The 25,575-nt window shown below is 37.5% G+C and overlaps 4 protein-coding genes across 5 annotated transcripts; 2 read left to right on the top strand and 2 right to left on the bottom strand.

Annotated features, from left to right (window-relative positions):
* The first annotated feature begins 2,818 nt into the window (after positions 1-2,818).
* Positions 2,819-12,573, top strand: LOC134648039 (chitin deacetylase 1). 2 transcript variants are annotated; one of them, XM_063502473.1, is made up of 5 exons: positions 2,819-3,008; positions 4,063-4,198; positions 7,405-7,535; positions 9,185-9,334; positions 11,078-12,573. In XM_063502473.1, the coding sequence occupies exons 1-5, from the start codon at positions 2,957-2,959 to the stop codon at positions 12,235-12,237; spliced, it is 1,629 nt and encodes a 542-aa protein (XP_063358543.1). In that variant the 5' UTR covers positions 2,819-2,956; the 3' UTR covers positions 12,238-12,573. The 2 variants fall into 2 exon arrangements, with proteins under 2 accessions (XP_063358543.1, XP_063358544.1); XM_063502474.1 differs by lacking the exon at positions 7,405-7,535 and adding an exon at positions 7,695-7,807 and having other exon boundaries at positions 2,820-3,008.
* A 1,163-nt stretch (positions 12,574-13,736) lies between these two features.
* On the top strand, positions 13,737-23,713 carry LOC134648054 (endoplasmic reticulum-Golgi intermediate compartment protein 3). The gene is made up of 8 exons (XM_063502497.1): positions 13,737-13,903; positions 13,979-14,137; positions 14,720-14,859; positions 15,185-15,258; positions 16,006-16,171; positions 16,533-16,722; positions 23,249-23,447; positions 23,533-23,713. Exons 1-8 carry the CDS (start codon positions 13,810-13,812, stop codon positions 23,666-23,668), a joined length of 1,158 nt encoding a protein of 385 aa, XP_063358567.1. The 5' UTR covers positions 13,737-13,809; the 3' UTR covers positions 23,669-23,713.
* Positions 18,032-18,515, bottom strand: LOC134648489 (reactive oxygen species modulator 1). Its single transcript, XM_063503008.1, has 2 exons — positions 18,291-18,515; positions 18,032-18,154 (listed from the first exon to the last, which is right to left on the bottom strand). Exons 1-2 carry the CDS (start codon positions 18,422-18,424, stop codon positions 18,046-18,048), a joined length of 243 nt encoding a protein of 80 aa, XP_063359078.1. The 5' UTR covers positions 18,425-18,515; the 3' UTR covers positions 18,032-18,045.
* On the bottom strand, positions 23,660-25,006 carry LOC134648055 (transcription termination factor 3, mitochondrial). Its single transcript, XM_063502498.1, has 3 exons — positions 24,482-25,006; positions 24,154-24,368; positions 23,660-23,956 (listed from the first exon to the last, which is right to left on the bottom strand). The coding sequence occupies exons 1-3, from the start codon at positions 24,991-24,993 to the stop codon at positions 23,679-23,681; spliced, it is 1,005 nt and encodes a 334-aa protein (XP_063358568.1). The 5' UTR covers positions 24,994-25,006; the 3' UTR covers positions 23,660-23,678.
* Between the last annotated feature and the right edge of the window lie 569 nt (positions 25,007-25,575).

Below are 25,575 nucleotides of genomic sequence, written 5' to 3'. Positions count from 1 at the left end.
CACTCCTATTTAAGCATAAGCTCAATGCGTTTGTGTTTTTTTCATCGAGGAGTAGGTATATACCAGCCCTTATTTCCGACTCCATCATCAGATCAGCTACATATAAGCACGCCAAATTTTACCTCAAACACAGTGGTTCAAATGTAAGCTAACGTTTACTCATCTGAATCATTCGGCAGATACACAGCATGCAAGCGTAATTATTCCATGCTGATTTAAGTAAAACTATAGAACAAATTCTTGACGATCTGCAAGAGGTTGGCAAGAGGACCTTTGAGGTGTAATTATTAATCTCGATTTATGTTTTTCGGCATTTTATACCAGATGAAGAGCGAGAGGTCACGCAGTAGCGGTCGGTAGGTCGGCCGGTGCCTCGGGCCACGCCACGAGTCGCGACCCCGGCGGCGCCGCGGCGGCGCGGGCGCTCCGACTCCGCGTCGCTCGCCGCCCCGTCGCCCGCACCGCCCCAGCCGCGAACTCAGAGCCTCATTCTTGGAACACGGTTACATAACCAAATATACCCGGATATGCCGCAAGGCCACCCATCTTCCAAGTAACATTCGTAGACATGTTATATGTATATTTAAAACACTATACTATACCTAACCTAACAATAAGGTAAATTAAATAATAATAATTCTGTTTATTTTTCGTTTTCCTGCGTAGGTACCGTTAACTGATGATTCCGTTATCAAATTAGCTATTTATTTATATGCAAGATAAACCTATATTTTTTCAAGAGCGAAAAGTAAAGTGCTTCTGAAAAAAATACCTAATACTTAGTCATGTGCATTTCTCGGGATGTTTCCGATTTATATATGCTACTATTTTAATAAATTCCTGACATAAGTACATAAATAAAATACTAAATGGTAGGTACATATGTACTCATATAAGTACAGCAGCAGCAGCAGAGCGGGGTTCGCTAGGATTCCAGCGTCAGAGCTACCTAGCTGTACCTGTACCTACTTAACTTTTTTTATTCACCTTTTTAATTATTATAGGTATTATGTAGGTACCAATTTCATTCTATTAAGGATGACTCACGGGCCCGTGACAAGGCGTCCGACATGCCATTTTCTATGACGGCTGATCGGTGATCACGTGGACCTTTCCATAGAAAAAGAAGCGCCGGAAGCTCTAGCCCTGGCCCATCCCGGGCCCGGCCCGGTCTAGCTTGAGTCATCCTTTATTCTGTTAATGTTAACCGTACTTATTGTACCTACTTAAGTTATATCAGCATCGGGAAAGCAATTCCTACTCCAAAACATCAAAAACGTTTTGGTAAAGGATTCCTTCCCTTGAAAAAAAAACTCAGAAGATGTAAATGATAAGTACTGCAATCATTATTCCTACTACTTAACCCGGTTGATGCGGGCAGGTGTTAGTGTGAAATAGATGTCGACCTCGTGATATTACGAATATATTAACATTTTGCTCTGTACTGGAAATAGCACCGTCAATATTAATGTTATTAAAATCCTTTACTTCTTGTAAATAATATATATTTAGTTAAATTATATTAAAGATAGGTCACCGGGTCGTCCTTTGTCTTTGTCAAACGCGAAACTAGTTTTTGCTAAGGCAATTAAATTGTTAAACAAACGATGAATATTTTTCAAATATTTTTCATTTCTCATTCTCTGAACGTGTATGAAGTGTGCAGAAAGTTACACGTTTCTGCTCTAGGTCGTTTTTCTTACGAAGTACGTTTCTTTTCATTTCGTCGTTCTTTTACGATAACGATAAGCAATAAAAATTTGATTTTAATGGATTTTTGGTACAATTTATATTCTGATATTTAACTCCCCATTCCATAACGATACTTTACCTTTAAATTGTTAATTGAAAGTACCGTCAATTAAGGCAAGAAATTCTACAAAAGTTTATATCTAGCCATGTTTTTCTTTCAAATATACCTACCTACATGTATTTTACTTTCCTCGTATTCGAAATGAAAAGTACAGTGTTTAACTCGAGTGAAAGGCATAATTTCATCCCTTGGTTAACACCTTACCCTATAGGTAGTAATACCCTACCCTATATCATGAAAACCTGAATCATATCAACTTTTTTATTTTATTCCCGAAATATATTGTTCGATTTTTATTTTACTCTTTTGTATTCGAAGGAACACAGGAAGCTATACGGATATAATAGATTTCAACAATTCCACTACTGCTCAGCAGCAGTTAAGCATCATGAATCTCGTCGTAGCTATAAGAGGGTTTTGGAGTACAGTCCTAGCCCAATGCCGATTTGACCCCTGTGCCCCTGGTAAATATCAAATGACATTACGTATACTTAGGTACGTAAGTTCTGAGAAACTCAACCGAACGAGCCAGGGTCCTTGTCACGTCCTCAAGTTTGAAAGTCGCATGCTATATATATGTATACCTACCACTCGGGTATGACGCCCTTAATGAGTAGATAAAATTCCTAATTATAAATAAGCATTTATAAATAAAACACCTAATGCTAAAAAAATATTTTGTACCTAAGATCGTACTTAGGTAGAAAATCAATTAGGTCGTGGATAGAGTGTATCGAAAGCTGTCATTGTGAAATCGTATGAATAATTTTTGTTACTTATGAAATCATTACCTAATTTTAAACTAATTAGGTAACTATGTAGGTACATTATATAGTATTTTCATCATTGTCTGTAATAAATGAAAGAAAGTGTACCTATAGATCGTTAATAAAAGTAATAATCATTAGAGTCTGAGTATTTAGTTCACGGTAGCGTCTCCGACTGCTTATTAAAGCTTGCATGTCATGCAGGGGCGTATATCGCCGGGAGTAGCAGTGCGTCTAGGACGGGGCTGCGCCTATCAGCCTGTAGTGTAGAGACTCATGCCTAAGGTTATATAAATAGGTGAAGAGGGGCAGCGGAGAGCTCTTGCACTTTCCTGAGCGAACAGCGCGACTCGGCGGCCAGTCCTCGGCGAGCGTCATGGCTCGACACGCGTACTTGTGCCTCGTGCTATTGTTGCTTGCTTGCTTCGGTGAGTACCAACCTAACATATACGTACAAAAAAATAGCACAATTTATGATTGATCAGTGATTACACAATTTATATCCCTTTTGTTATAATTATTATTGTAGTTATTATCAGATTTTATTTATTGAATATTATCTTTATAGAGATTAAATTAATTTCATTCCCGGGTATAGGTACTGTTCCTGTTTAGTGAACTGATAAACTTATTTATTTCTAACTGGATTTATTATATATAAAAAAAGAATTAAATTCAGCTTAATTTAAATAGATTCGTTTTAATATTTAACTATTAACTAAGTTACCAAATTATAGATATTGTCTAGTAGTTTTTGCATAGTAAAAGTATTATAATAAAGTTCGCCAAATACTGAATACTGTAGGTTCACCCGCTACGTGGCCGGTTACTGGCGCTGACCTCGATTTCTTTTCGTTTCAACTTTCAACAACCATATCAACTTATTTATGGAATCGAATTGCAATTCTTGGGCTTACTTAAATATTTCACGATTGTTAACAAATTGCTCGTGAAGTATAGTTTCCTTCAGAGTCGAATACAGAACCACTTTCATTATCATGCTTACGTTTCACATCGCTGGCTGTATTACCAAAGGAACAGTACCTTCAAAACTAGTTTAAATTTAACTAGTCGTAACGACAACATAACGCTGCAGTGAAACGGTACCTACATTCCTTTACACGCGGTGTTGTAATCGCGCGCTGAGCTGCGTAGCGTTACCTAATAGGCGTTAAAGACTCAGCAGCCTTAACTTATGATATTTTAGTAGGCAATAAATATTTAAATACTTTTTCATCATGTACGTAAGCAATCACTTATATGTGTACCATCGTTCAAGATTCAGGAAAACTATAGGTATAACATCGCATCGACACATCATATACAGTATGTAAGATTAGCAGAAATTTATATTATACGTAGCTGAATAATTTTTGGGGAGATGTTAGCCGGGAACACGTGAATATAACGTTTTTCAATCAACCAATCGTTTATTGCACCATGGTAAAAACAAAAGTTTTCTCATATGTGTGTTGGTTGCAGTTAGCGGCGAGCGTGTGAAGCGACAGGAGGAAGACAACCCGGCGGACGATGCGACAGCCGAGCAGCTGTGCGACGGCCGCCCCGCCGACGAATACTTCCGGCTCACCGTCGAGGGCGACTGCCGCGATGTCGTCAGGTCAGGCCGACACCAATCACACCATATATAGTAGAGTGCAGGGGGCCGATTTTTGAATTTCGACCGCTCGATTTCATGTATTTCGTTAAATAATATCTCCACTGCTAGGCATCTAAATTCTACTAATAGAATTGAAATCGAGTGGTCAATACCACTAGATTCCCAATTTCTATGCCTCGTATTTCAAAAATTATCATTTCGCCGTTTTCCACAGAATTTCGAGTGGCGAAATCGAGCGATCGAAATTCAAAAATCGGCCCCCAGACGAGCTGGGCAAATCGACCGATTTAATCAGGAAAATAATTGGCGCCAATCTAATCTAGCGTCAACACGTACACAAATTTAATCACCAATTTGCATTCCATAGATACTAACTTCGAAAATTGCCATTTATGTGTCCGCACGGCCTGATTCGATCGTACAATTTCATCAGATTGGCGAAAAATTGTCTCGTCTGGACTCCACTTATCTCCGCACAGGTCAAACGACGCGACGTGGCGCTCAACTTTAATAATAGCGTTTCAGTAAAGCTGTTCAACAAAGAAGCAACTCGCACAGGGCGCACTGTGGCCAACCTTACTACATATTTTATTAATTAGGTTCTATCTTAAATCTTAAAAGTTAATTAATTATTTGCACACACATACTTGTTTTTCAACTCTAAACATAGAAGAGAAAACAAGTATGTAACCAAACGAGTTTCCATGGCCGGTATCTAAGCAAACCGGCGTTCAATCATCGGTGGGTATTAACTACGGCTATTAAGCCCTACTTACCTCATTAATTAAATTGCAAGTATTTATTACGCAATTTGGAAGATATACTTGGTCAACCAGATCTTGACAGTAGAAAAAGGCGGCAAATTTGAAAATGTAGGCGCGAAGGGATATCGTCCCATAGAAAATTTGAATTTCGCGCCTTTTTTTACTGTCAAGATTTGGTTGACCAGCTATACATATTACCCGCCCTATAGTTCGTTTTTTTTAGCATTAGAAATAAGGTAAACAATCTTGATGTGTCTTTTAATTGAAAAACACATTTTAAAAATAAGTTACGGCAAATATGTAACTATTATGAATCTAATACGATCATTTATATTCTTCTGCTTTCATAAGTAATAGTTACTGATTTTTAAAAAGCGTTTTTCAATTAAAAGACATGTCAAGATCGCTTACCTTCTTTCAAGTTTTTTCTAATGCAAAAAAACCGGCCAAGTGCGAGTTGGACTCGCGCACGGAGGGTTCCGCACCATCAACCAAAAATAGAGTAAAAAAATCGTGTTTGTTGTATGGGAGCCCCCCTTAAATATATATATTTTAATTTATTTTTAGTATGTGTTGTTATAGCGGCAACAGAGATACATCATTTGTGAAAAGTTCAACTGTCTAGCTATCGCGGTTCATGAGATACAGCCTGGTGACAGACGGACGGACGAACGGACAGCGAAGTCTTAGTAATAGGGTCCCGTTTTTCACCCTTTGGGTACGGAACCCTGAAAAAACGAACTATAGTCAAAAGTGGGAATTCCTGTTAGATTTTTTATAGCCACTTGTCTACTTGTATTGATTTATTTATGTGCACTTTTTAGTATGCAAGACCTTGATATAGCAGGCTTGTGAACGGAACGCTCACCATCGTGCCATGAATATAATTGGTTCGTGTATCTGACTCACACAAATAAGTGACTAAAAGTAACTCATTCCATCGTATCGTACCTAAATACATATATAAAAAATGTCTCTTGTGAGAAAGACCTTAATGTACATATATATACGTAAGTAGGTAGGTATCTATACAATATTTTTTTCATAAAATACGTTACGCTATTATTATGTTTTTCTCATAGAGTTGTTGATCATATTTCACAGTTTTAACGCGACTATGCAATTTATGGAAAATGCACACTACTGTACCTACATTACAGTGTGATTCAGTAAGAAACGTGAGCAGGATCAACCCTGCGAATTCATTAAATTATAAGCAACTGTTTCGTACCAGGGGGCCTAGCTAAGGTGAAAATCACCGATCTCACCACACAACATCTCAACTCGACAACCAACCATCGAATCGCTTTGTCTCTCTATCACTCTTCCATATTAGTGCGACAGTGACAATTTCGTTTATAATTGCGTACTTTTCATGTATGGGCTCCCAACAGTCCCAACTCAACTAGAATATTCATTTCGATACGCTGTAGTCAACTTTAAAAAAATACCAATCACTCGACGCCGCGCTTCCATATAAAAGACATAAACGGGCAACTATTTCATATGCTCATGAAATAGTCACGCGTTTAAGTCTTATGTACTACGTTTTGGCCTACTGAGATACTTACCTATTTTCATTAATTATTTAGATTTTATAGTAAAAAATATATTATTTTAGATAACTCGTAGAAAAAATATTGTATACTATAGTGATATCAAGGTTTCCAACCTCTCTTCTTCATAAATCAAAGTGCTGTCATAACGGTTAAAGAGGTTTTATATGTACTTATTAATTAATTAAGTAATGTAGGGTGACCATAGAAATACTAAAAACCGGACAAAGGTGTGATTATTTTACTTAAATATGATGATCAACGATCCATTAACATTTACTGATTGTGTAGAGTTGGTCCTGCTTACGTCTCGTGAATCAGTATATTATACAGATATATTATCCCCCTTATTCATAAACGCGCTACGAACCTCAATTAGCTAATAATAGTTTGTCCTTATCTGTCATTAAAAGGGGTAAAACATAATTTCACTAAATCAGGCCCGTAAAGTTTTATGAATAAGGGGGTATAGGTATAAGTATATACAGGCTTAATTTTATAGGTACCTTTAATATTAATACATGTAAATAGTTATTTGTTTTAATGACTGCTAGGTATCTGGGGTCACTCAATAGTTTCAACTCTAGTGTTTCGATTTTGATTCCGTTTACCTTGAGCTGGGCGGGTCCCACCTGGCCTGGGCCACGCACTGGGCCTCTGCGTTCACCGAAACCGCTAGAGTTGATATATTGGGGGTGACACCGGAAGGTGCCAGGCGGCCTAGCCAAGGGGACAATCGCTATCGCTTCGCCATCGAATCGCTTCGTGTCTCTCTATCACTCTTCTATATTAGTGCGACAGTGACAGTTGCGTTTCGATCGCTACGGAGCGTAAGCGATTGGCACGTTGGCTACGCGGCCAGGACTGAGAGCCTCGCTGTGTACAGGTGCGACAAGGGCGGCGAGAACGGCGTCACCAGGCTCGCCTCGGTGCGCTGCCCCGGAGGCCTCGCCTTCGATATCGACCGCCAAACCTGTGATTGGAAAACACATGTTAAGAATTGTGACAAATTAGAAAGTAAGTTCTGACGAATGTAGGAAGTGGTCTCGCGGAGGGCTAGGCTTCCGTCCCGTCGATTCCGGATTATACGCATCGCAGCCAGACATGGTAGCCTTCCGCATTTCCACTTCCTAGCTATTTATGTTGAATTTAATCGCGAATTTCTTGTCAACGCAGGTGCACTAGGTCAGGTCTTAAACAGATCACTTGCCCATCCGGACTGGCCTTTGATCTCGATAAACAAACCTGCGACTGGAAGGGTAAAGTGACCAACTGTGACAAACTCGAGAGTAAGTGCAGAAACAGATGCTATTGGCACATAGCGAGCAATCGGGCTTGGGTAGAGGACCGCTGCACAGTAGATTAGGTGTTCTGCATGAGGCCCCGGATGGAGGGCCGGCCCGGACGGACCGACCCGCTATACACGTGTCAACATTTCTCATAATGTTTTAACTGTTTTATAATCTGTGTTGATTCAAGAGAAGTCCCGCTTAATCAAATTGTCTACGTCAGTTTAATACTTATGAGATAATGTTGATGCATAAACTTGTAATTACAAAAATAATAATGTAAAAATTACACTAGCGAAGTGATTAGTAACGAATGATTTAAAAAAAAACTAACTTGAAACACTTTGCCAGTAGATCTGACAACAGTCCCCCGCACACGACAGGCGTGTGCCTCCTTACCACAGCAACACAACTCCCCCACACCTCGCCTACGAGAATCTTTCTGACACTAACCCCACGCTTTAAGCTTCATTATGTACTCTTCATAGATTCACCAAACTACCAACCTAATTCCACTTTTTCTAGTTTTCGCATTGAACTTTTTAATACCGATGGATGGGATACACTAAACTTAATTTAAGCTTATTGGCACTGATATGTATGATACACGCTTGAAGTATTAATAGATACCTACTAGCTTCGTTGTACATAACTATCACTTTATCCGAGTCCCTTTATGAATAAAATGTTATGAACAAATAGACGACTTAGAAAATAGCAATCTTTATTACTTATGGTATTGTGCATGCCTGTTTCAAATGTATAACTATTCGATACATAATATACTTATAATATGATTTTCATGTTTGACAACTTTATTCATAAACGGACAACCTAATTGCCACGTATTTCTCAAATAAAATATTCGAAGCACGTATAGTATAAATATGTATACCTAAAGCTCTACCACCTATAGGAGGTTCTTTCAACATCCTTCTTTCTTACAAGTATATGTTACCATTATCATCTTACAACTTTTCCCTCTTAATAAAATTCCTCGTGACTTAAATACTTAAGCATTAAAATGTCTCACCTATTAGACTATTACTTATTATTTTCTTGTTCACAATGAACCTGTACGTCCCACCTTTAAACAATGGTCACTTTCATGCTTTGCCAAGTCTCTCCCCCTTTCTTACTTTATCCCATATTATCCTTAAAACACATAGCGACAATATTATGAGCACCACAGACAATTTATAATGAATTATTTTACACTTGCACAATATGAGTAGGTACCTATGTAGTTATTAGGTAGTTACCCACTTCTACTACCGCTACTACGTAGGTACCTAACACCTAACGTATTCACATGAAAAGACCCTTACACACCGTCAAGATTTCGCTCAAATTTAAGTTTTGATTTATGATTTTCAGAACCAAGGAAAATTTTACCAATCTTAAAAACCGATGAGCCTATTTGCCCAGAAGGAAAATTGGCCTGTGGAAGTGGAGACTGTATAGAAAAGGAATTGTTCTGCAATGGGAAACCCGACTGCAAAGACGAATCTGACGAAAACGCCTGCAGTAAGTAGTGTACTAGTCAATTATAGAATTCCATCCATAATCAATACAGTTAATTGACTAAATTATTGTAGGAAGTGGATACAAAAGAAAACTCACTTTTAAACTGAACTTGCTATATTTAAAAGCATTAAAAGAAATTGGCAAACAAATTAACACAACGGCATATCTTTCTGCTGTATGTCATAACGCCGTATAACATTATCTTATTTACTTCTTGATCCTTGATTCCTTCTATTAGGTATGTATTTAGCACTAGTGGTTCGCCAAAAACGCTGCAAATGGTGTTAAAAGTCTGAAAATTGGTACGATTGATCGTTAGGACATTTGAATCGATTTGACCCGAAGCACCAACAAAAAAAAGGAGAGGAGTTATGACGTCATCTTTTTTTTGTATGGAAATAATTAAAAAAATGTTTAGAAACCTATCGTGTGTGATATTAAAAGAAGGGACTTTCTGAGCCGATTCTAAAAATATATCACATCATTACATTTCAGTATTTTATTTTAATTATATTAAAAATATTCTTCAAAACATACCAAGTTTAGGCTTCTCCAGATATAATACCATTCAACATTTTTTTGTTAATTATACCTCAAATTATACCTAATATCCTCATATCTAATCCTGATAAAGCAATTTTGAAAATATTGACATTTAGTATTTTTTTTAATTTTTCAATTTTACAAAGTGTGATAATACCCCGCTGTCGAATTACTCAATACGAGTATAATGTCATTTGGATAAAATAAGAGTATTGAAACTTGGTTTACATGTTCCTTTGGTTATATCTAAGCTTTAAGTAAGAAAAAGTTCTGATGAGTGGGGGGTGGCGAACTCGGGGAATGGGGGGGCGTTAAAGGTGAGTTTTATTCCGTTAATTCTTACATAGTCAATTGTTACTACGACATAGATTCCGAGATATAAGCGACTTTCTGAAAAAAAAATCGTTATATATTAATTTAATGCTTCCTTTTTAAATATTTTATTGATAGATCACATTTTGTAAAATTGAAACATTAAAAAAAACTAAATGTAAATATTTTCAAAATTGCTTTATTATGGTTAGATATGAGAATATTAGGTATAATTTGAGGTATAATTTTCAAAAAAATGTTGAACGGTATTGTATCTGGAGAAGTCTAAACTTAGTACCTATGTTATGAAAATTATTTTTATTATAATTTAAAAAAAAAATGACTGAAATGTAATGATGTGATATATTTTTAGAATCGGGTCAGAAAGCCCTTTCGTTTAATACCACACACGATAGGTTTCTAAACAATTTTTTTATATGTATATAAAAAAATGACGTCATAACTCCTCTCCTTTTTTTTTGTTAGTGCTTCGGGTCAAACTGATTCAAATGTCCTAAAGATCAATCGTACCAATTTTCATACCTTTAACACCATTTGCAGCATTTTACTGAATTTCCCGGTGTACCGCCAGCGCTAATTTAACAGCTAAGTAGTCTGCCATTTTCCCTCGTTTACCCAACTCTTTCATGGTAAATAAGTACTCTAAACGTGACGGTTAAGTGTCATTTTGTATGGGATTTTAAGTTTCAAAAACGTCCCGCTTGGCGCGCTGTTCAAATTCCCATACAAAATGAGACATAACGCAAACGCAAACGCATGTCACGCTATCTAATGAAAAGTACACTAGGTGTTCTGCTCTGTTAAAATGGTCAATTTAATGTATTAATGTTAATGCAGCAAATAACATTATTGTCCTTTGTATCACAGCTGTCGACGTAGATCCCAACAGAGCGCCCGATTGTGACCCTAATCAGTGCACACTGCCTGATTGTTTCTGCTCAGCTGATGGGACGCGTATTCCTGGCGGAATCGAGCCCAATCAAGTTCCTCAGATGATTACCATTACCTTCAACGGAGCCGTGAATGTTGATAACATTGACTTGTACGAACAAATATTCAACGGGAACCGCCACAACTCCAATGGCTGCCAAATACGCGGTACTTTCTTCGTCTCACATAAGTACACAAACTACGCCGCCGTTCAAGAGTTGCATCGTAAGGGACACGAAATCTCCGTTTTCTCGCTTACACACAAAGATGACCCTCAATACTGGACTAGCGGTAGCTACGACGACTGGCTCGCTGAAATGGCTGGCGCACGTCTTATTATTGAGCGTTTCGCTAACATCACTGATGCTTCCATTATCGGTGTTCGTGCTCCTTACCTCCGCGTCGGAGGCAACAAGCAATTCGAAATGATGGCTGACCAATACTTCGTGTATGATGCTTCTATCACTGCTCCTCTTAATCGCGTTCCAATCTGGCCCTACACACTGTATTTCCGCATGCCGCACAAGTGCAACGGCAACGCACATAATTGCCCATCCAGGAGTCACCCCGTTTGGGAAATGGTTATGAACGAGTTGGACCGCAGAGACGACCCCACCTTTGACGAATCTCTTCCCGGTTGTCACGTTGTCGATTCTTGCTCTAACATACAGACCGGTGAACAGTTCGCCCGTCTCCTGAGACACAATTTCAACCGCCACTACAGTACCAACCGTGCCCCGCTAGGTCTGCATTTCCACGCATCATGGCTTAAATCTAAAAAGGAATTCAGAGACGAATTGATCAAGTTCATTGAAGAAATGCTGGAGAAAAACGACGTCTACTTTACTTCACTCATTCAAGTCATTCAATGGATGCAAAATCCCACAGAGTTATCATCTCTCAGAGACTTCCAAGAATGGAAGCAAGATAAGTGCGATGTGAAAGGTCAGCCTTTCTGCTCTTTGCCCAACGCCTGCCCTTTGACTACCAGAGAGTTGCCAGGAGAGACACTGCGCCTGTTCACCTGCATGGAATGCCCGAACAACTACCCGTGGATTTTGGATCCTACGGGAGAAGGTTTCAATGTTAAGAAGTGATCTCTTAAATTAAATTAAAAGACTGTACACATAATGTAAATAATACTCAATACCTAATGTTAATAATAATTACATGTTTATTATGAATGTGTCAAAGGCCGATAACATTATGATCGTTTATTATATCTCTCAACTTGTAACATCTGACCCACAAGATAATATTTGAATAGAACTGATAACTTCATATCCGATTTTGGAATGCCTTTTGCGTGGGCACTAAGTTGACGTCAAACCACTGCCTTACACTGTCCTCAGCCAGGATGGATGGGCGTTAATATATATGTAATATTAGGCTTACTTATTACCTACATAAAAAATAAAGAAAGGAAATTTGGACATTGGTACATTTAATTACCTACCCTTCTTCCCTATATGTTAGATGGCAGATCACCACAACTACAAGCTGGAGCATTTAAGGTGCTAATATAAGTGCAGAGGCAGTAACAGTGCGTTATGAGCGCAAAGTCCCGCACATAGGCACAATATTAGCATTGTAAAATTTTAAGCCGCGCGAGCAGCGCTATTGAGTTGCATCCTAGCCAAAGAGTACCTAGTATATAATATAATCATAGAGAAAAAAATACATAGGTAGATTGCTCACTTCATACATCAGTTTTGGTACCAAAAAACTATTAATTTCAGTGTCTACATCTAGCATCGAGTAGCGGAACTATCGGTAATCCTACATCTATTGTCAAGTAGCAGTACCTACTGATATATAGAACTGTATATAGATGGTCAAGCAAATCTTGTCAGTAGAAAAAGACGCGAAATTCAAATTTTCTATGGGATTATATCCCATCGCGCCTACATTTTTCAAATTTGCCGCCTTTTTCTACTAACAAGATCTGCTTGACCAGCTTTAGCTAGTCAACCAAATCTTGTCTGTAGAAAAAGTCTTGTGTTGTCTTCGCGCCTTCCGGTCAACCAGATCTTGACAGTAGAAAAAGGTGGCAAATTTAAAAAATGTAGGTACGAAGGGATATCGTCCCATAAAAAATTTGAATTTCGCGCCTTTTTTTACTGACAAGATTTGGTTGACCAGCTATAATTAATTATATAGCTGCTTCAGCTGCTTGACCAAATATAGTTTGGCAAAGGACTGTCTCATTTCAAACATAGACAGAGAGAATCATACTATCTTTGTCTTACACTAGTACTAGCGCCCAAAAGAAAAGTATGAGTATAGTTTTCCTGGTTCTTACTGACTGACAATTTGGTTTGAACAACTATATGTTTGAGCTGATGGCCAAGTTGCCAATGCTCGTAATAAATATTTTTAAAAAAAGTTAGCTGTCATTGTTGTCATTCTGGTTGACAGCCGGATAAAGTGACACTGACACCATACCATGATGCCATGATGCCATAGTGATAGTGACAGTGAGGTGTTTTGACTGTTTTGTGATAATACTAACTTTTGGAGCTAGTACCAATAGTTATTGTTTTCGAATGTATAATTCACATTCAGTTAAAAGAACTGTATGATTCTCATAACACCTCTACACAATAATAAAATTAAGTGATCGTTAATAAAATATATGTTTAGACACAGGCGTAAATAACACGTCTAAAATGTCTACACCGCTAATTGATAGATTTAAACAACTTGATGCTTACGCAAAAACATTAGAAGACTTCAGAGTCAAAACTGCAACGGGAGCCGCAAGTAATTGTATAAATAATTTACACAATTTTAATTTATAACTTACCTTCGATTAAGTGACGTGGTTTTTCTTTGTAGTAACTGTTACCGGCGCTCTTGTAATGATTCTTCTCTTCCTGTCCGAGTTGCACACGTACATGTCCCCAAATGTGTCGGAAGAGCTGTTCGTAGATACCTCAAGAGGCCATAAGTTGAGAATCAACTTGGATATTGTTGTTCCCTCCATTTCATGCAGCTGTAAGTATACATTGATTTATTTTAAAATGACATTGATGTATTTTCCTTAAAACTTAAAATCTACTCACATTGTGCGAGTAAATCAATAAGCATACAATCACCCAAAAGCTCTCTCTAAGACCTATCTCTGTTAACACATTTGATGTCATCCTAATAGTGTCCCATCCAGAAGGAGCACAAAATGTGGTGTTTTCCCATTTGTCCCCTCCCCATGCTGCCATACATGAGGCCGGGATAAATTAGAATGATTTATATGAAAACACTTATCTGTGCCTGGCAGGGATATGTTTCTGTGTTAATAATTAACTTGTCTGGTACTGCTAGCATAGGTCCTAATGTATAAAATAAAATTTGGGAAAGCCAGATATGGCCAAGATAATGTTTAAGTAAGCAAAGCAATTTTTTGTTGTTATTCTGAGTTCTGACCTATGAAGGTAATCAATGACTGAATACTGAATATCATTAAAATCAGAAACTTAAGATGGTAGCACTTACATTTGACTGCTACAACACTTGGGATGCATCTTATTGCAGCTCCAAAAACAACTTTATTATTTAACATCTTTAAAACACACATTTTAGATTTAGTTCTGGATGCAATGGATTCTTCTGGTGAGCAACACCTGCAGATGGATCACAACATACATAAGAGAAGACTAGATTTAAACGGAACACCCATAGAAGAGCCACAGAAAGAAGAATTCATATCTTCCACAAGTGCTGTGCGTATTTTGAATGTGCTGTGTGATAATTTTGAAAATTGGCTTTTAACTGAATAACAGCAACACAAGAATAGATTTTAATCAAATTAATAAGTTTAGGCTTTTATGTCTTTAATTTAGTTATTTTTGTGTCTATTTTATTGCTATAGTGCCTTAATGACAATCAATTTAAAATAAGCTTTTGCCAAAAGCCTGTATCAGAGGTATATTATTAATTCTAGGATTATCTGAAACTCTAGCAAACTACCTACCAGGGTACCTAGATAGAACTACACTCAGCAACAATGATTGAATAGGTTCCTATGTGTTTGTATATTTTTTCCAGGTAAAGAAAAATGCCTCGGAAGTGGCCATAGTCACATGTGGAAGTTGCTATGGAGCTGCATTAAAGGAAAATCAGTATGTAACTATTTACCTCGAGTCAAAGCATATAATAACCAACATGTCTGATCTGAGGTCATCTCCTTTTATCCCAAGACAGTTAATGAAATTAGATGCAAATAATATTTTAAGACGAAAGTGGGCAACCACTTTTCCATACAAACATAGTCCCCATTTTCCTTTCTACACAATTTGATGTATATTAACTACAGCTATGTCCCTTTGTTTTGCTTTTTTTGGTTATTTAATTATTTTAAAAGTTAGGAGCTTCCAAAAATATAGGTTATCACTTTTTTTTCTAAACTTTTATAATAATTAAAAAATCAAATATGTCTATTGTTGTATATATAGCTATTGTTAAATACATCAAATTGTATAAAATAAAAATATTTTCCATAATGTCTATATATATCCCAGTCCAGAGAAGACAATACACTTCTTTTTTTGGGCAGTCATGTAAAAATTAGAAGTGGTTGTCCATTTTCCTCTTAACAGTTGGAACATCCCCACTACAGAATATCAGCATTACCTATCTTTATTTTGTCCTCCATGGTTGTATTGTATATCCATGTTTTATGATGTACTCTTGACTTTATCTTAATATTGATCTAATTTTGAATGGTTAGTATTTTCACGCAGGTATGTATGTATGTATTATGTATCCATATGAGCATAAGACTAATTTAGTGCATTACAAAAATACAAAGCTTTATTCTGTTTTGACATTGACTGTCAGCTCAAGCTCATTAAAACATCGATTTGCAGATGCTGCAACACCTGTGATGATGTTAAAGAAGCATATAAGTTAAGAAGATGGGCTTTGCCTGATTTATCTACTATTGAGCAATGTAAAGATGATGAATCTGTTGAAAAAACCAATATGGCTCTTAAAGAAGGATGTCAGATTTATGGCTACATGGAAGTAAACAGGGTATGTTTTCAATCTTAGCACTGTAAAATAATGCCTATATATTTTGCAATGAGATAAAAACCCATAGATTATAATGGTTCCATCTGTCTTGGAACCAAAGACATAGTTTGTTTCTTTAGATTTGGCATTTCTAAAAACATGTTTTTAAACTATTGCAGCGCCATCTGCGTCAAGCTTTGCGTGTTTATCCTCCTCATTGTGCGGCTATCAGACTCATACGTATGACGTATCTGCATACCGCACCAGTGTGAGCAAGATTTTACTATGTAATAAAATGCACGCCCACAACTGTCAATATACTTTATGTTATGTCTATCTGAAATACCTACCGCATTTTATATATTTTTCTTTTCTTTTCTAGGTTGGTGGGAGTTTCCACATAGCTCCAGGAAAAAGTTTCACAATCAATCATGTCCATGTCCATGATGTACAACCATATTCTTCTTCAGTATTCAATACAACCCACATCATTGAACATCTGTCTTTTGGAACAGATATTAAAAGTGCTAATACTGCCCCATTAGATGGTGTCATAGGTTTGGCAAAGGAAGGTAAGCATATGAATTGTAATCACTAGTGATAGAGATCCAACACAATAAAAAAAGATTTTAAACTAGTCAAAGTCCTAGTAGTTTGGCTTAAAATATTTATCTGTTTTCTAGCCACCACAGTCTCTGTTCGAACATGTCATGAATATGATGCATTTATTTAGAAAAACTAAATGATTTTTTCATAGAGTACTTTTTGTACCTAGGTACCTAGTGACTATACATAGTTTACATAGGCAAGTGTAAATTGACACACTAATGTCAAAGCCCCTCACCCTCAGATACATTGTTACCGAAGTCTTTCTTTACTACAAGAAAGTTTCTAATAATCAATTGCTAATTATTTTAGTGCATCTGTTACTATTGATAAAAGTTTTACCTGCATCATATTATACTGGAGAACAGTTATTTATCTCTTTGTTCTCTTTAACACATTCACTACCAGACCAAAAACGGCGCACTACTCCAGAAACCGGTTGTCTATAGCTGTGTATAAAACAACCCGCCCAGCGGGTTGTCCGGCATCTGAGCAAAGTTTACGAGCGCCCACCAGGTGGGTTCCTGGTAGTGAATGTGTTAATCCTTAGAGGCATGAAGTAAGTAAAGCAACCATCATAACAAACCTCTAATTTCAAGAGAACTTGGTTGGCATTTGTCTTGTTTCAGTATCAATATTGATACTTCATGCACCTAAAATAGTAGAATCCAATTTGATTGTTACTATTAGGTATCTTCAAAATTGCAGCAAGATTATAGGCTTTGTAAAATATGAAATCTGGCAGGAACCTTTTATTTGATTCCACTACTTTAAATTAAAGAAAGCAAAACTTTTAACATTTATATATATTCATTCTATTCTTATAGTATGTTAAACATTAATAAATTGCTTATATTGCTGTTAATTAAATTCAACATAACATGTTGCATCAAAATACCATACTTAGACACAGTGCCAGCCTGAGCCCTTGACCAGGGTAGAGCGAAATCGAGTTTTGGCGCCCTTCATTGAAGTTTCAAGCGTATTTTCCACTCCCCTCGCCACACTCGCGTCTTTTAAAACTTTTTGTTTGTCGTTTGCCATTTTGGCGCCCCCCTTGCCATCCGGCGCCTAGAGCGGCCGCTCCAATCGCTCTACCCTAGATCCAGCCCTGCTTAGACAGTATAGATAACATAAGATCACAAGGTTCTGCCAGAAAAGTTTCTATGTGATGATTATAAGTCACTCTAAAAATCCAAGAGTTCAAATCAATAAAAAAGGAGTCTTATTCTAGTTATGTATTAAAACAAATTTAACAATAAACTACAATACACTAGGTGTTCTCCGGATCAACAACGAATTCCAGTTCCAATTGCCATAAATGTACCAAATGTTCCACCTCCTTGCAGCATTACTTTTCCCACTGAGTGCACTAATTCTCGCCCTCTTGCACCATACCTACAAAAGTAAAATAATCATCAGGAATACGGAACATACCATTTTCAAGTATGTTCAGAAATCGATTGTAACTGCAAATAGTTAAAGGTGTAACGGAGAATTGTGTAATTTGTGTAAATAAATACAAACTTCTAACCTTAACGCCGTAAATCCACCAAAGAGTCCGCCGCTAGCCATACCAACGCAAAATCCGATCATGAAACCCATTTTCATTTTGTCGAAACAAGAAGGCCCTTGGTGTCCGTACATACCCCCGGGTACAGCAGGCATCGTTAATGAGTTTTATACGCCGGAATATCAAATATCAGTTTTATTCAGAAATAAAATAAGCTATTTTTTATAATGAATTCCTAATCAATTCATTTGACAATGACAAGTGACTGACAGGTGAGGTGACAGCGGATTTTTTTACATGCCACATTTGTGTTGCCAACTAAAAAAATAATGACGAATAGTTGGTCAAACCAATTTGTCAATAAATAAGAACCAGAAAAACTATACTCATCCTATTCTTTTGGGTGCTAGTACTAGTGTAAGACATAGTATGATTATCTCTGTCTTGTCTATGTTTGAAATAAGACAGTCCTTTGACAAACTATATAAATATACAGCTTGGCAAAAAAGAGTAGAAAATAAAAAGTGGCAACACTGTAGTGTCGTCCCGTTTTCTTATAGGCGGATTAGCCGGATTAGACTCTCGCGCGTGCCGCGCCACGAGACGCGAGTGTAAGCGGTGGGCTCGCGGCTCGTCTCGTGGCTCGCAAGCTCGTCGAGCTAATGTAATTTAAACACTAACGGCACGGCATAAGGTTTATAACCGAATGACAAGCCGAACGCGAGTGTAAGCGGTGGACTCGCGTCTCGTGGCGCGGCTCGCGGCTTGTCTCGTGGCTCGCGCGAGAGTCTAATCCGCGTATTATATAGCTGGTCAACCAAATCTTGTCAGTAAAAAAAGACGCGAAATTCAAATTTTCTATGGGTCGCTATCCCTTTGCGCCTACATTTTTCAAATTTGCCGCCTTTTTCTACTGTCAAGATCTGGTTGACCAAGTATATAAATCGGTTTGAAAGGGACGACACTACAGTGTTGCCACTTTTTAATTTCTACTCTTTTTAGGGTTCTGTACCCAAAGGGTAAAAACGGGACCCTATTACTAAGACTCCGCTGTCCGTCCGTCTGTCACCAGGCTGTATCTCACGAACCGTAATAACTAGATAGTTGAAATTTTCACAGATAATGTATTTCTGTTGCCGCTATAACAACAAATACTAAAAACAGAATAAAATAAAGATTTAAGTGGGGCTCCCATACAACAAACGTGATTTTTGACCGAAGTTAAGCAACGTCGGGGGGGTCAGTACTGTTAGCAGGGCGTGATTCTGGGTTGCTAACACAGCAGAAGGAAGTGGCGCGATAGCGAACAAAACTACTTCGTCCTTTAAACAATCAATGTATTTTCAAAATCCACAAATGTTTAAGTCGTCAGTAATTACATTATAACTTAAGATATTGTATGATAAATCTAATGCATATCTAATGAGATGTTAACAGTTCGATCCGTGAAAGCAAAGAGAAGGAATGACAGGGCATAGGTTGCCAGAGTCAATATTATAATAAAGACACCCATACATGTGCATGTCAATTAATAAAGTGTGCCATTGATTTTCCAACAAGTACTTGGATGGGTGACCGTTTTTTTGCTTGTTTTGCTCTATTTTTTGTTGATGGTGCGGAACCCTCCGTGCGCGAGTCCGACTCGCACTTGGCCGGTTTTTTTGCCAAGCTGTAGTTAAACCAAATTGTAAGCAAATAAGAACAAAAAAAACTATACTCATCCTTTTCTTTCGGGTGCTAGTACTAGTGTAAGACGAAGATAGCATGGTTCTCTGTCTATGTTTGAAATGAGACAGTCCTTTGATAAACTAGTACATATGCACTGGGTGTGCTATCAAAATCGTTGCAGACTTATCTTGGTCTAACTTCTACGCACATTCTTCGGTTTCATCTCTCTTGTGCCTTCTCCGCGAAGTAGCGCTGCGATTCACGCAAATAGTCTGGAGGGGGCTATTTAATAGTGTCCGACCGAAGGTTCGGTTTCGGCCAGTTTCGGCCGTAGTTTCGGTTTCGGCCAAAAAACGGCCGAACCTTTCGGCCGGGTCGAAACATACGCAATGGTACTTCGTTCTATGAAACTAAACTATGTGACAAAGACCAACAGTTGTGGAACTGTTGTCCTACTTGTTCCAAAGACCAAAAGACCAAACACTAAAAGTTGTGGAACAAGTAGGACAACAATATTAATACATATACTGATTTATGTATACAGAAATTAATCGGTTTATTATTAAACACAATTCCAATAATGATGGGGCCACTGAACGGTCGACGCAGTCTTCGAGGATAGCACTGTCGCATGTTACTGGGCCTGGGCAAGGGAATAATAAGAAAACTCATCATCTTCCTCGCGTTATCCCAGCATTTTGGCCACGGCTCATGGGAGCATGGGGTCCACTTGACAACTAATCCCAAGAAATAAAGACATTAGAACCGTTTAATGGTGATTTTAAGACCAATCTTTGCAATTATTTTCTATCGAGCCGATGTCGTTCAATCATGTATCGAGTGCGGCCACGGTCTTTAAATATAATAAATATTAACATAGGTATATAGTTATTTGTACAACAAGAGATCAAAGTTTGATATTTCTTCGAGTGCTTATTTTGAGTCCCGTGCAAGCGAAAGATTCTATAGTAATTTAGAATCTTGAGCGTAGTAAGGGACTCAAAAGCGCACGAGATGTAAATAACTTTGATCTCGTGTAGTTCACAAAACTTTTCACCTCAGCAGTGAGAACATAATTAGAGAACCCGAAAAATGTATTCCTTCTTCATCACTTACCTCTATTCACTCATGTTTTCTTAAGATATACCAACAATTAAGTTTTCACCCCAGCAGCTCGAACAAGGGTACTTTGCTACTTAAAAACAGTGAGCAAAATCGCAATTTGAATGAATGAATGAAATTAATTTATTCCAGAAATATTCCATATGTGATTAAAATATCTAACATATTTAAAACTAATAACATAATAAAATATAATATGATTAAATGAAATTAAGACGTACACAAACACAAAAATTAATTACTAAGGACCTGAGTTTCGGGTCACCCCGACCCCGATACGACAGGCTTGTGGTAGGCCCTCCATCGCTCGTGCAGCGGACTGGCGTCCCACTCTCTGACCGCCGACCGTAGCGTGTTGGAGGAGAAGTAGATCGCCTTTCTGGCGGTGCTCATTTTGTCTCACTCAGTGAGCAAAATGCGATTTTGCTCACTGTTTTTAAGTAGCAAAGTACCCTTGTTCGAGCGGCTGAGGTGAAAAATATATTTTATGCTTTACTAAATCAAATCGTTTTTCTTAAAAGGAGCTACCTGCGGTTTTCATCGATTTTTGACAAGTTTTGAATCGTATCTCCTACTTTTGCACTACAGATAGATTTTTATAAGACAAACTGCTATCGGTTCTTCAATCTCTTTATCTCCATTATTGTCTACCGGATTTTGAAAGAAATTAATACCATTTTATCATTTTTTTAAACATTGTCTAAAAGAACACTTTTTTTCGTATCTAGATTGCTGTGAAGGATATTATAGGTACTTATACGAAATCTACATATTTGGGTTCGTCTTTGACGTATCGTAAAACGTGGCTAGTTTTATTTTAAACGAATTAACACAAAAGTTATGGCCAGAAAACCAGTTTTTTGGCCTTAATGTTCAACTTTGATGCCAAATATCTCGAAGACAATGAACTTTGACGTAAATATGGAATACTATATTGCTTAAAGCCGTTGCTGTTAATATGACAAGCTACAAAAAACATAAGAAAACTAAGGGATTCAGATCGAAGGTCATTAGCGTGGCGGAGCCCCTTTAAGTAACATAAATTTCAAGGACATTGGGTGTTGACAGCCCCTTAATATAAGTTTAAAAGCGGTTTTATGACATTATTTTAACGATTTTAACAAGTCTTCAAAAGTTTCGGTTTCGGCCGAAACTAGACCCAAAGCCGAACATTCGGTTTCGGTTTCGGCAAAAAAACATGTTTCGGTCGGACACTACTATTTAATAGGTGTCAGAAATTACGCAAAGGAGGGTAATGTGTTTATCATCGGACCGAGACAACTAGGGAAATAATGTATACTTTTCTCTGTATCTCTCAACACTCTCAACAGAAAATATCCGACGAAATGGTAAGGCCTCAGTACACAGTGGCCAGTGGTGGGCCATGCTTGGCAATGCGCAACTGTAGGCCATCATCACGTACGTGGTCGCACAATGATGAACCATTGCTCATTGCTGCCTGGTGAAACATTTGCGATAGACGTGAAAGTAATTACGGCCGCGGTTATTTATTTGTGTACTGCTTACAACTAGGTACTATAAAAGTGTGCGCATCAAAGTAATTAACTAGTGGCTATGTGAGCCGTAGACCTCGCGAGCATAACTTCAAACTGAATGCATTTATGGCTCTGCCATTATCAAAATTTTCCAAAAACGGAATCGACAAAAGAATTCTGTTTAATCATTGAACCTGCTCACAAAATTTAACGAGAATCGGCTGAGAATGCGACCTGTAGAGAACATACGGACGTACGAAAGTATTTTGCCCGAAAAAACGGAGACCTTAGCTAACGCTCGGTCAAAAATGGCGCAAAAGACTGTGGTGGATGCTAACAATCCACATCAAACGTGTGGCACTGAAATGACTGTGACGACTGTGTGAACACCACAGGCTCGCGACGCCACGATTCCTTAAATTCCTTTGAAGTGTGCCAATAAAACCGACAACTTCCCGATTGCGCGCCACGATGGCCAATCGTCCGCCATTGTAAACCGTTGCCATTACTCTTACACAGCGATGGCTTGTGGTGGATCATTATGGGCCATTGTGTACTGGGGCCTGTAGATGTAATAAGCCTTTAAGTAGTATAGTCTGTCCGATTTCTAAGATCAAGTTCGCCAGACATTTACAATGGCGTACTTAATCTTAGAAAAACGGACAGACTATACAAGGTGTAATTTTGTTACAGGTGCTGTGATGTTCCAATATTACATAAAAATTGTTCCAACAGTGTATGTAAAATTAGATGGTACAGTTTTGTACACCAATCAGTTTTCAGTGACTAGACACCAGAAGTCTAGTCAAGTGCATTCAGAATCTGGAATGCCGGGGGCATTTTTCACTTATGAACTGTCACCATTGATGGTCAAATATACAGAAAAAGAAAGGTGATTAATACATCAGATTGTTATTGCATATTTAATAGTTTTATTTATATGACAGTTAATGTAATACAATGTTTGTTTCTTTCAGGTCTATTGGTCATTTTGCAACTAACATCTGTGCAATAGTTGGAGGAGTGTTTACTGTGGCAGGAATATTTGATACACTTTTGTACCATTCAGTAAATGCATTTCAAAACAAGATATTACTAGGGAAAACTGGTTAAACTGTGTATTTTATAATGTTTTAAGAAATAAATTATAATCTAAAATATTGCATTTTGCATACTGTTTACAAAACTCTGTATCGGAACCTTCAACCAGTTTTATAATTGGAACATAGTTTTCTTTTTTTGGGTCATACTGAGCTCTTCCAAGTTTCTGTAAGAATAGATGGCGCTGCTTGATTCTGAAGTTCCTACTTAACAGTACCGCTGGTTCTTCCAATATCCTTTGGTGAGATATTTGCATTGTGTTGTGTATGTAATTAAATCTTTCTAGAAGTGTCTTCTGACCTGAAACAATAAATATGTTAAAAGTCTATAACTCAATAACTAATGGATGAGAAGAGTGATTTAACCTCTCGTGTGCCATGATTATTTTTTTCTAATATTTTCCTCGTACGCGGATCCGCGCTCCGGCATATGACGGCTTAATAATGGTTAAGTTTAATATATTAAAGCCAAAAATTTGGTAGAGGTTTTATACTTACTGATCATATAAAGCCTTGGTTTCTTTAAAAGTAACTGCTTGAGTTCATGTTGTTCAAAACCCATCTCCTCTTTCAAGGCAAACTTATTAGTCCTAACATTGTGAAGACTATAGGTAATTAGTTTTGGCTGCTTGGATGCCACTAATCTCACTTCCTTTCCATGTAATAAAAATTGGTCTTGAAAAAACCCTAATCTTCTGTCTATTCTCGTTGTCCTGTAAAAATCCATGAAACATCTTTTAAATCATGTTTTCTAAAAACTAATTGAACAATCTCGTAATAAGCTAAATATATTTTTAAATTTACAGTAAAAAATACTAGTACTTACGTGAACATAAGCCAAAATGGGTTTCTTGTGATAATTTGCTTTATTTGATCCTCCGAAAAACATTTGGATTGTAAGTAATTTATCCTTATTTTAAGGTCTTCTAAAGGCTCACTAAGAATAAGTGAATTCTTTGTAATAAAGCTGCCGAGCTCTTCGAAATCAATAAAATCTTTAAGGAATAAAAGGTGTCCTTTGATATTTCTATCAAAGTCTAATTTAAGAAGCTTTTCTGCTAGGTGAGGTTTTTTTTCAATTTTGCTTAGATTGACATTTAATTGAATTAATTTCTGCAATGTTTCAGAACTATTTACATATCCGGCTAGGTTAAAAGACTTTGGATAGTATGGAGTTAATTCAGACAAATCTTGTGACGCCTTTTCTAAAGCACTTGGTTCTGTATCACAGTCATTAGGCACCTTATATCTTGTTTGTATTAAACTGCTAAAATGCTTAATTTGAACACATTGGCAAGCAAAACGATATAACAACACATTTTCAACTACTCTAAACATCTCGATATTTATAAAAAACACACTTATTGGGAGTCCCCTACATACATAAGTATTGTATTAACTAAATATAAACACTTTTCCGAAATCTTCAAGCAAAAACAAGAAGTGGTAGATGGTAATAAGAGTAAGAACATAGAATAGCGAAAATGACAAGTCTGTGGGTAAGACGTAGACCATAGATGGGACGAATGAAGGGAACTCAAAAGTCAAAATATTTCGGACTGACACTTCATTGACATGACTAGTGTTGCTAGTGACAGCGAAGTTAAAGCCATAACACACTATCGCACCGCACGCGAAAATACTGGCGTCACAAATTAATTGGTATTCTTGCGTCCGCACCCCATTTTATCGGTCATAATCGGCGTAATCGGTGGTTGAATTCGGCGAGCCAAATTGGCGTTTGCGTCCGCACGTCAAAGAATATAATACTCACTAGGAGCCGCACGTCCTGATTTGATCGGACAATTTCATCAGACTGGCGAAAAATTGTCTCGCCACTCTACTTAAGTTTCGCGCACGAGTGTGTCCCTTACGGAGGCACGCGTATACCACTTCTATAGGATCCTACCTTCTATGTAC

The sequence above is a fragment of the Cydia amplana genome, chromosome 5, assembly GCF_948474715.1.
Source record: "Cydia amplana chromosome 5, ilCydAmpl1.1, whole genome shotgun sequence".
Classification (NCBI taxonomy): domain Eukaryota; kingdom Metazoa; phylum Arthropoda; class Insecta; order Lepidoptera; family Tortricidae; genus Cydia; species Cydia amplana.
Note: the sequence above shows the minus strand (reverse complement) of the source record. Positions and strands in the feature narration are given on the sequence as shown.

What these genes read in the sequence shown, in the direction of transcription:
- LOC134648039 (XM_063502473.1), top strand. Translation starts at nt 2,957, where the DNA reads ATGGCTCGACACGCGTACTTGTGCCTCGTGCTATTGTTGCTTGCTTGC. An exon ending in ATTGTTGCTTGCTTGCTTCG is followed by an intron (nt 3,009 to 4,062) that starts GTGAGTACCAAC and finishes TGTTGGTTGCAG; the next exon opens with TTAGCGGCGAGCGTGTGAAG. An exon ending in GAATTGTGACAAATTAGAAA is followed by an intron (nt 7,536 to 9,184) that starts GTAAGTTCTGAC and finishes TATGATTTTCAG; the next exon opens with AACCAAGGAAAATTTTACCA.
- LOC134648054 (XM_063502497.1), top strand. Translation starts at nt 13,810, where the DNA reads ATGTCTACACCGCTAATTGATAGATTTAAACAACTTGATGCTTACGCA. An exon ending in AACTGCAACGGGAGCCGCAA is followed by an intron (nt 13,904 to 13,978) that starts GTAATTGTATAA and finishes TTTTCTTTGTAG; the next exon opens with TAACTGTTACCGGCGCTCTT. An exon ending in GCTACATGGAAGTAAACAGG is followed by an intron (nt 16,172 to 16,532) that starts GTATGTTTTCAA and finishes TTTCTTTTCTAG; the next exon opens with GTTGGTGGGAGTTTCCACAT.
- LOC134648489 (XM_063503008.1), bottom strand. Translation starts at nt 18,424, where the DNA reads ATGCCTGCTGTACCCGGGGGTATGTACGGACACCAAGGGCCTTCTTGT. An exon ending in GGTGGATTTACGGCGTTAAG is followed by an intron (nt 18,155 to 18,290) that starts GTTAGAAGTTTG and finishes TTACTTTTGTAG; the next exon opens with GTATGGTGCAAGAGGGCGAG.
- LOC134648055 (XM_063502498.1), bottom strand. Translation starts at nt 24,993, where the DNA reads ATGTTTAGAGTAGTTGAAAATGTGTTGTTATATCGTTTTGCTTGCCAA. An exon ending in CCATTTTGGCTTATGTTCAC is followed by an intron (nt 24,369 to 24,481) that starts GTAAGTACTAGT and finishes GGATTTTTACAG; the next exon opens with GACAACGAGAATAGACAGAA. An exon ending in ACCAAGGCTTTATATGATCA is followed by an intron (nt 23,957 to 24,153) that starts GTAAGTATAAAA and finishes TTATTGTTTCAG; the next exon opens with GTCAGAAGACACTTCTAGAA.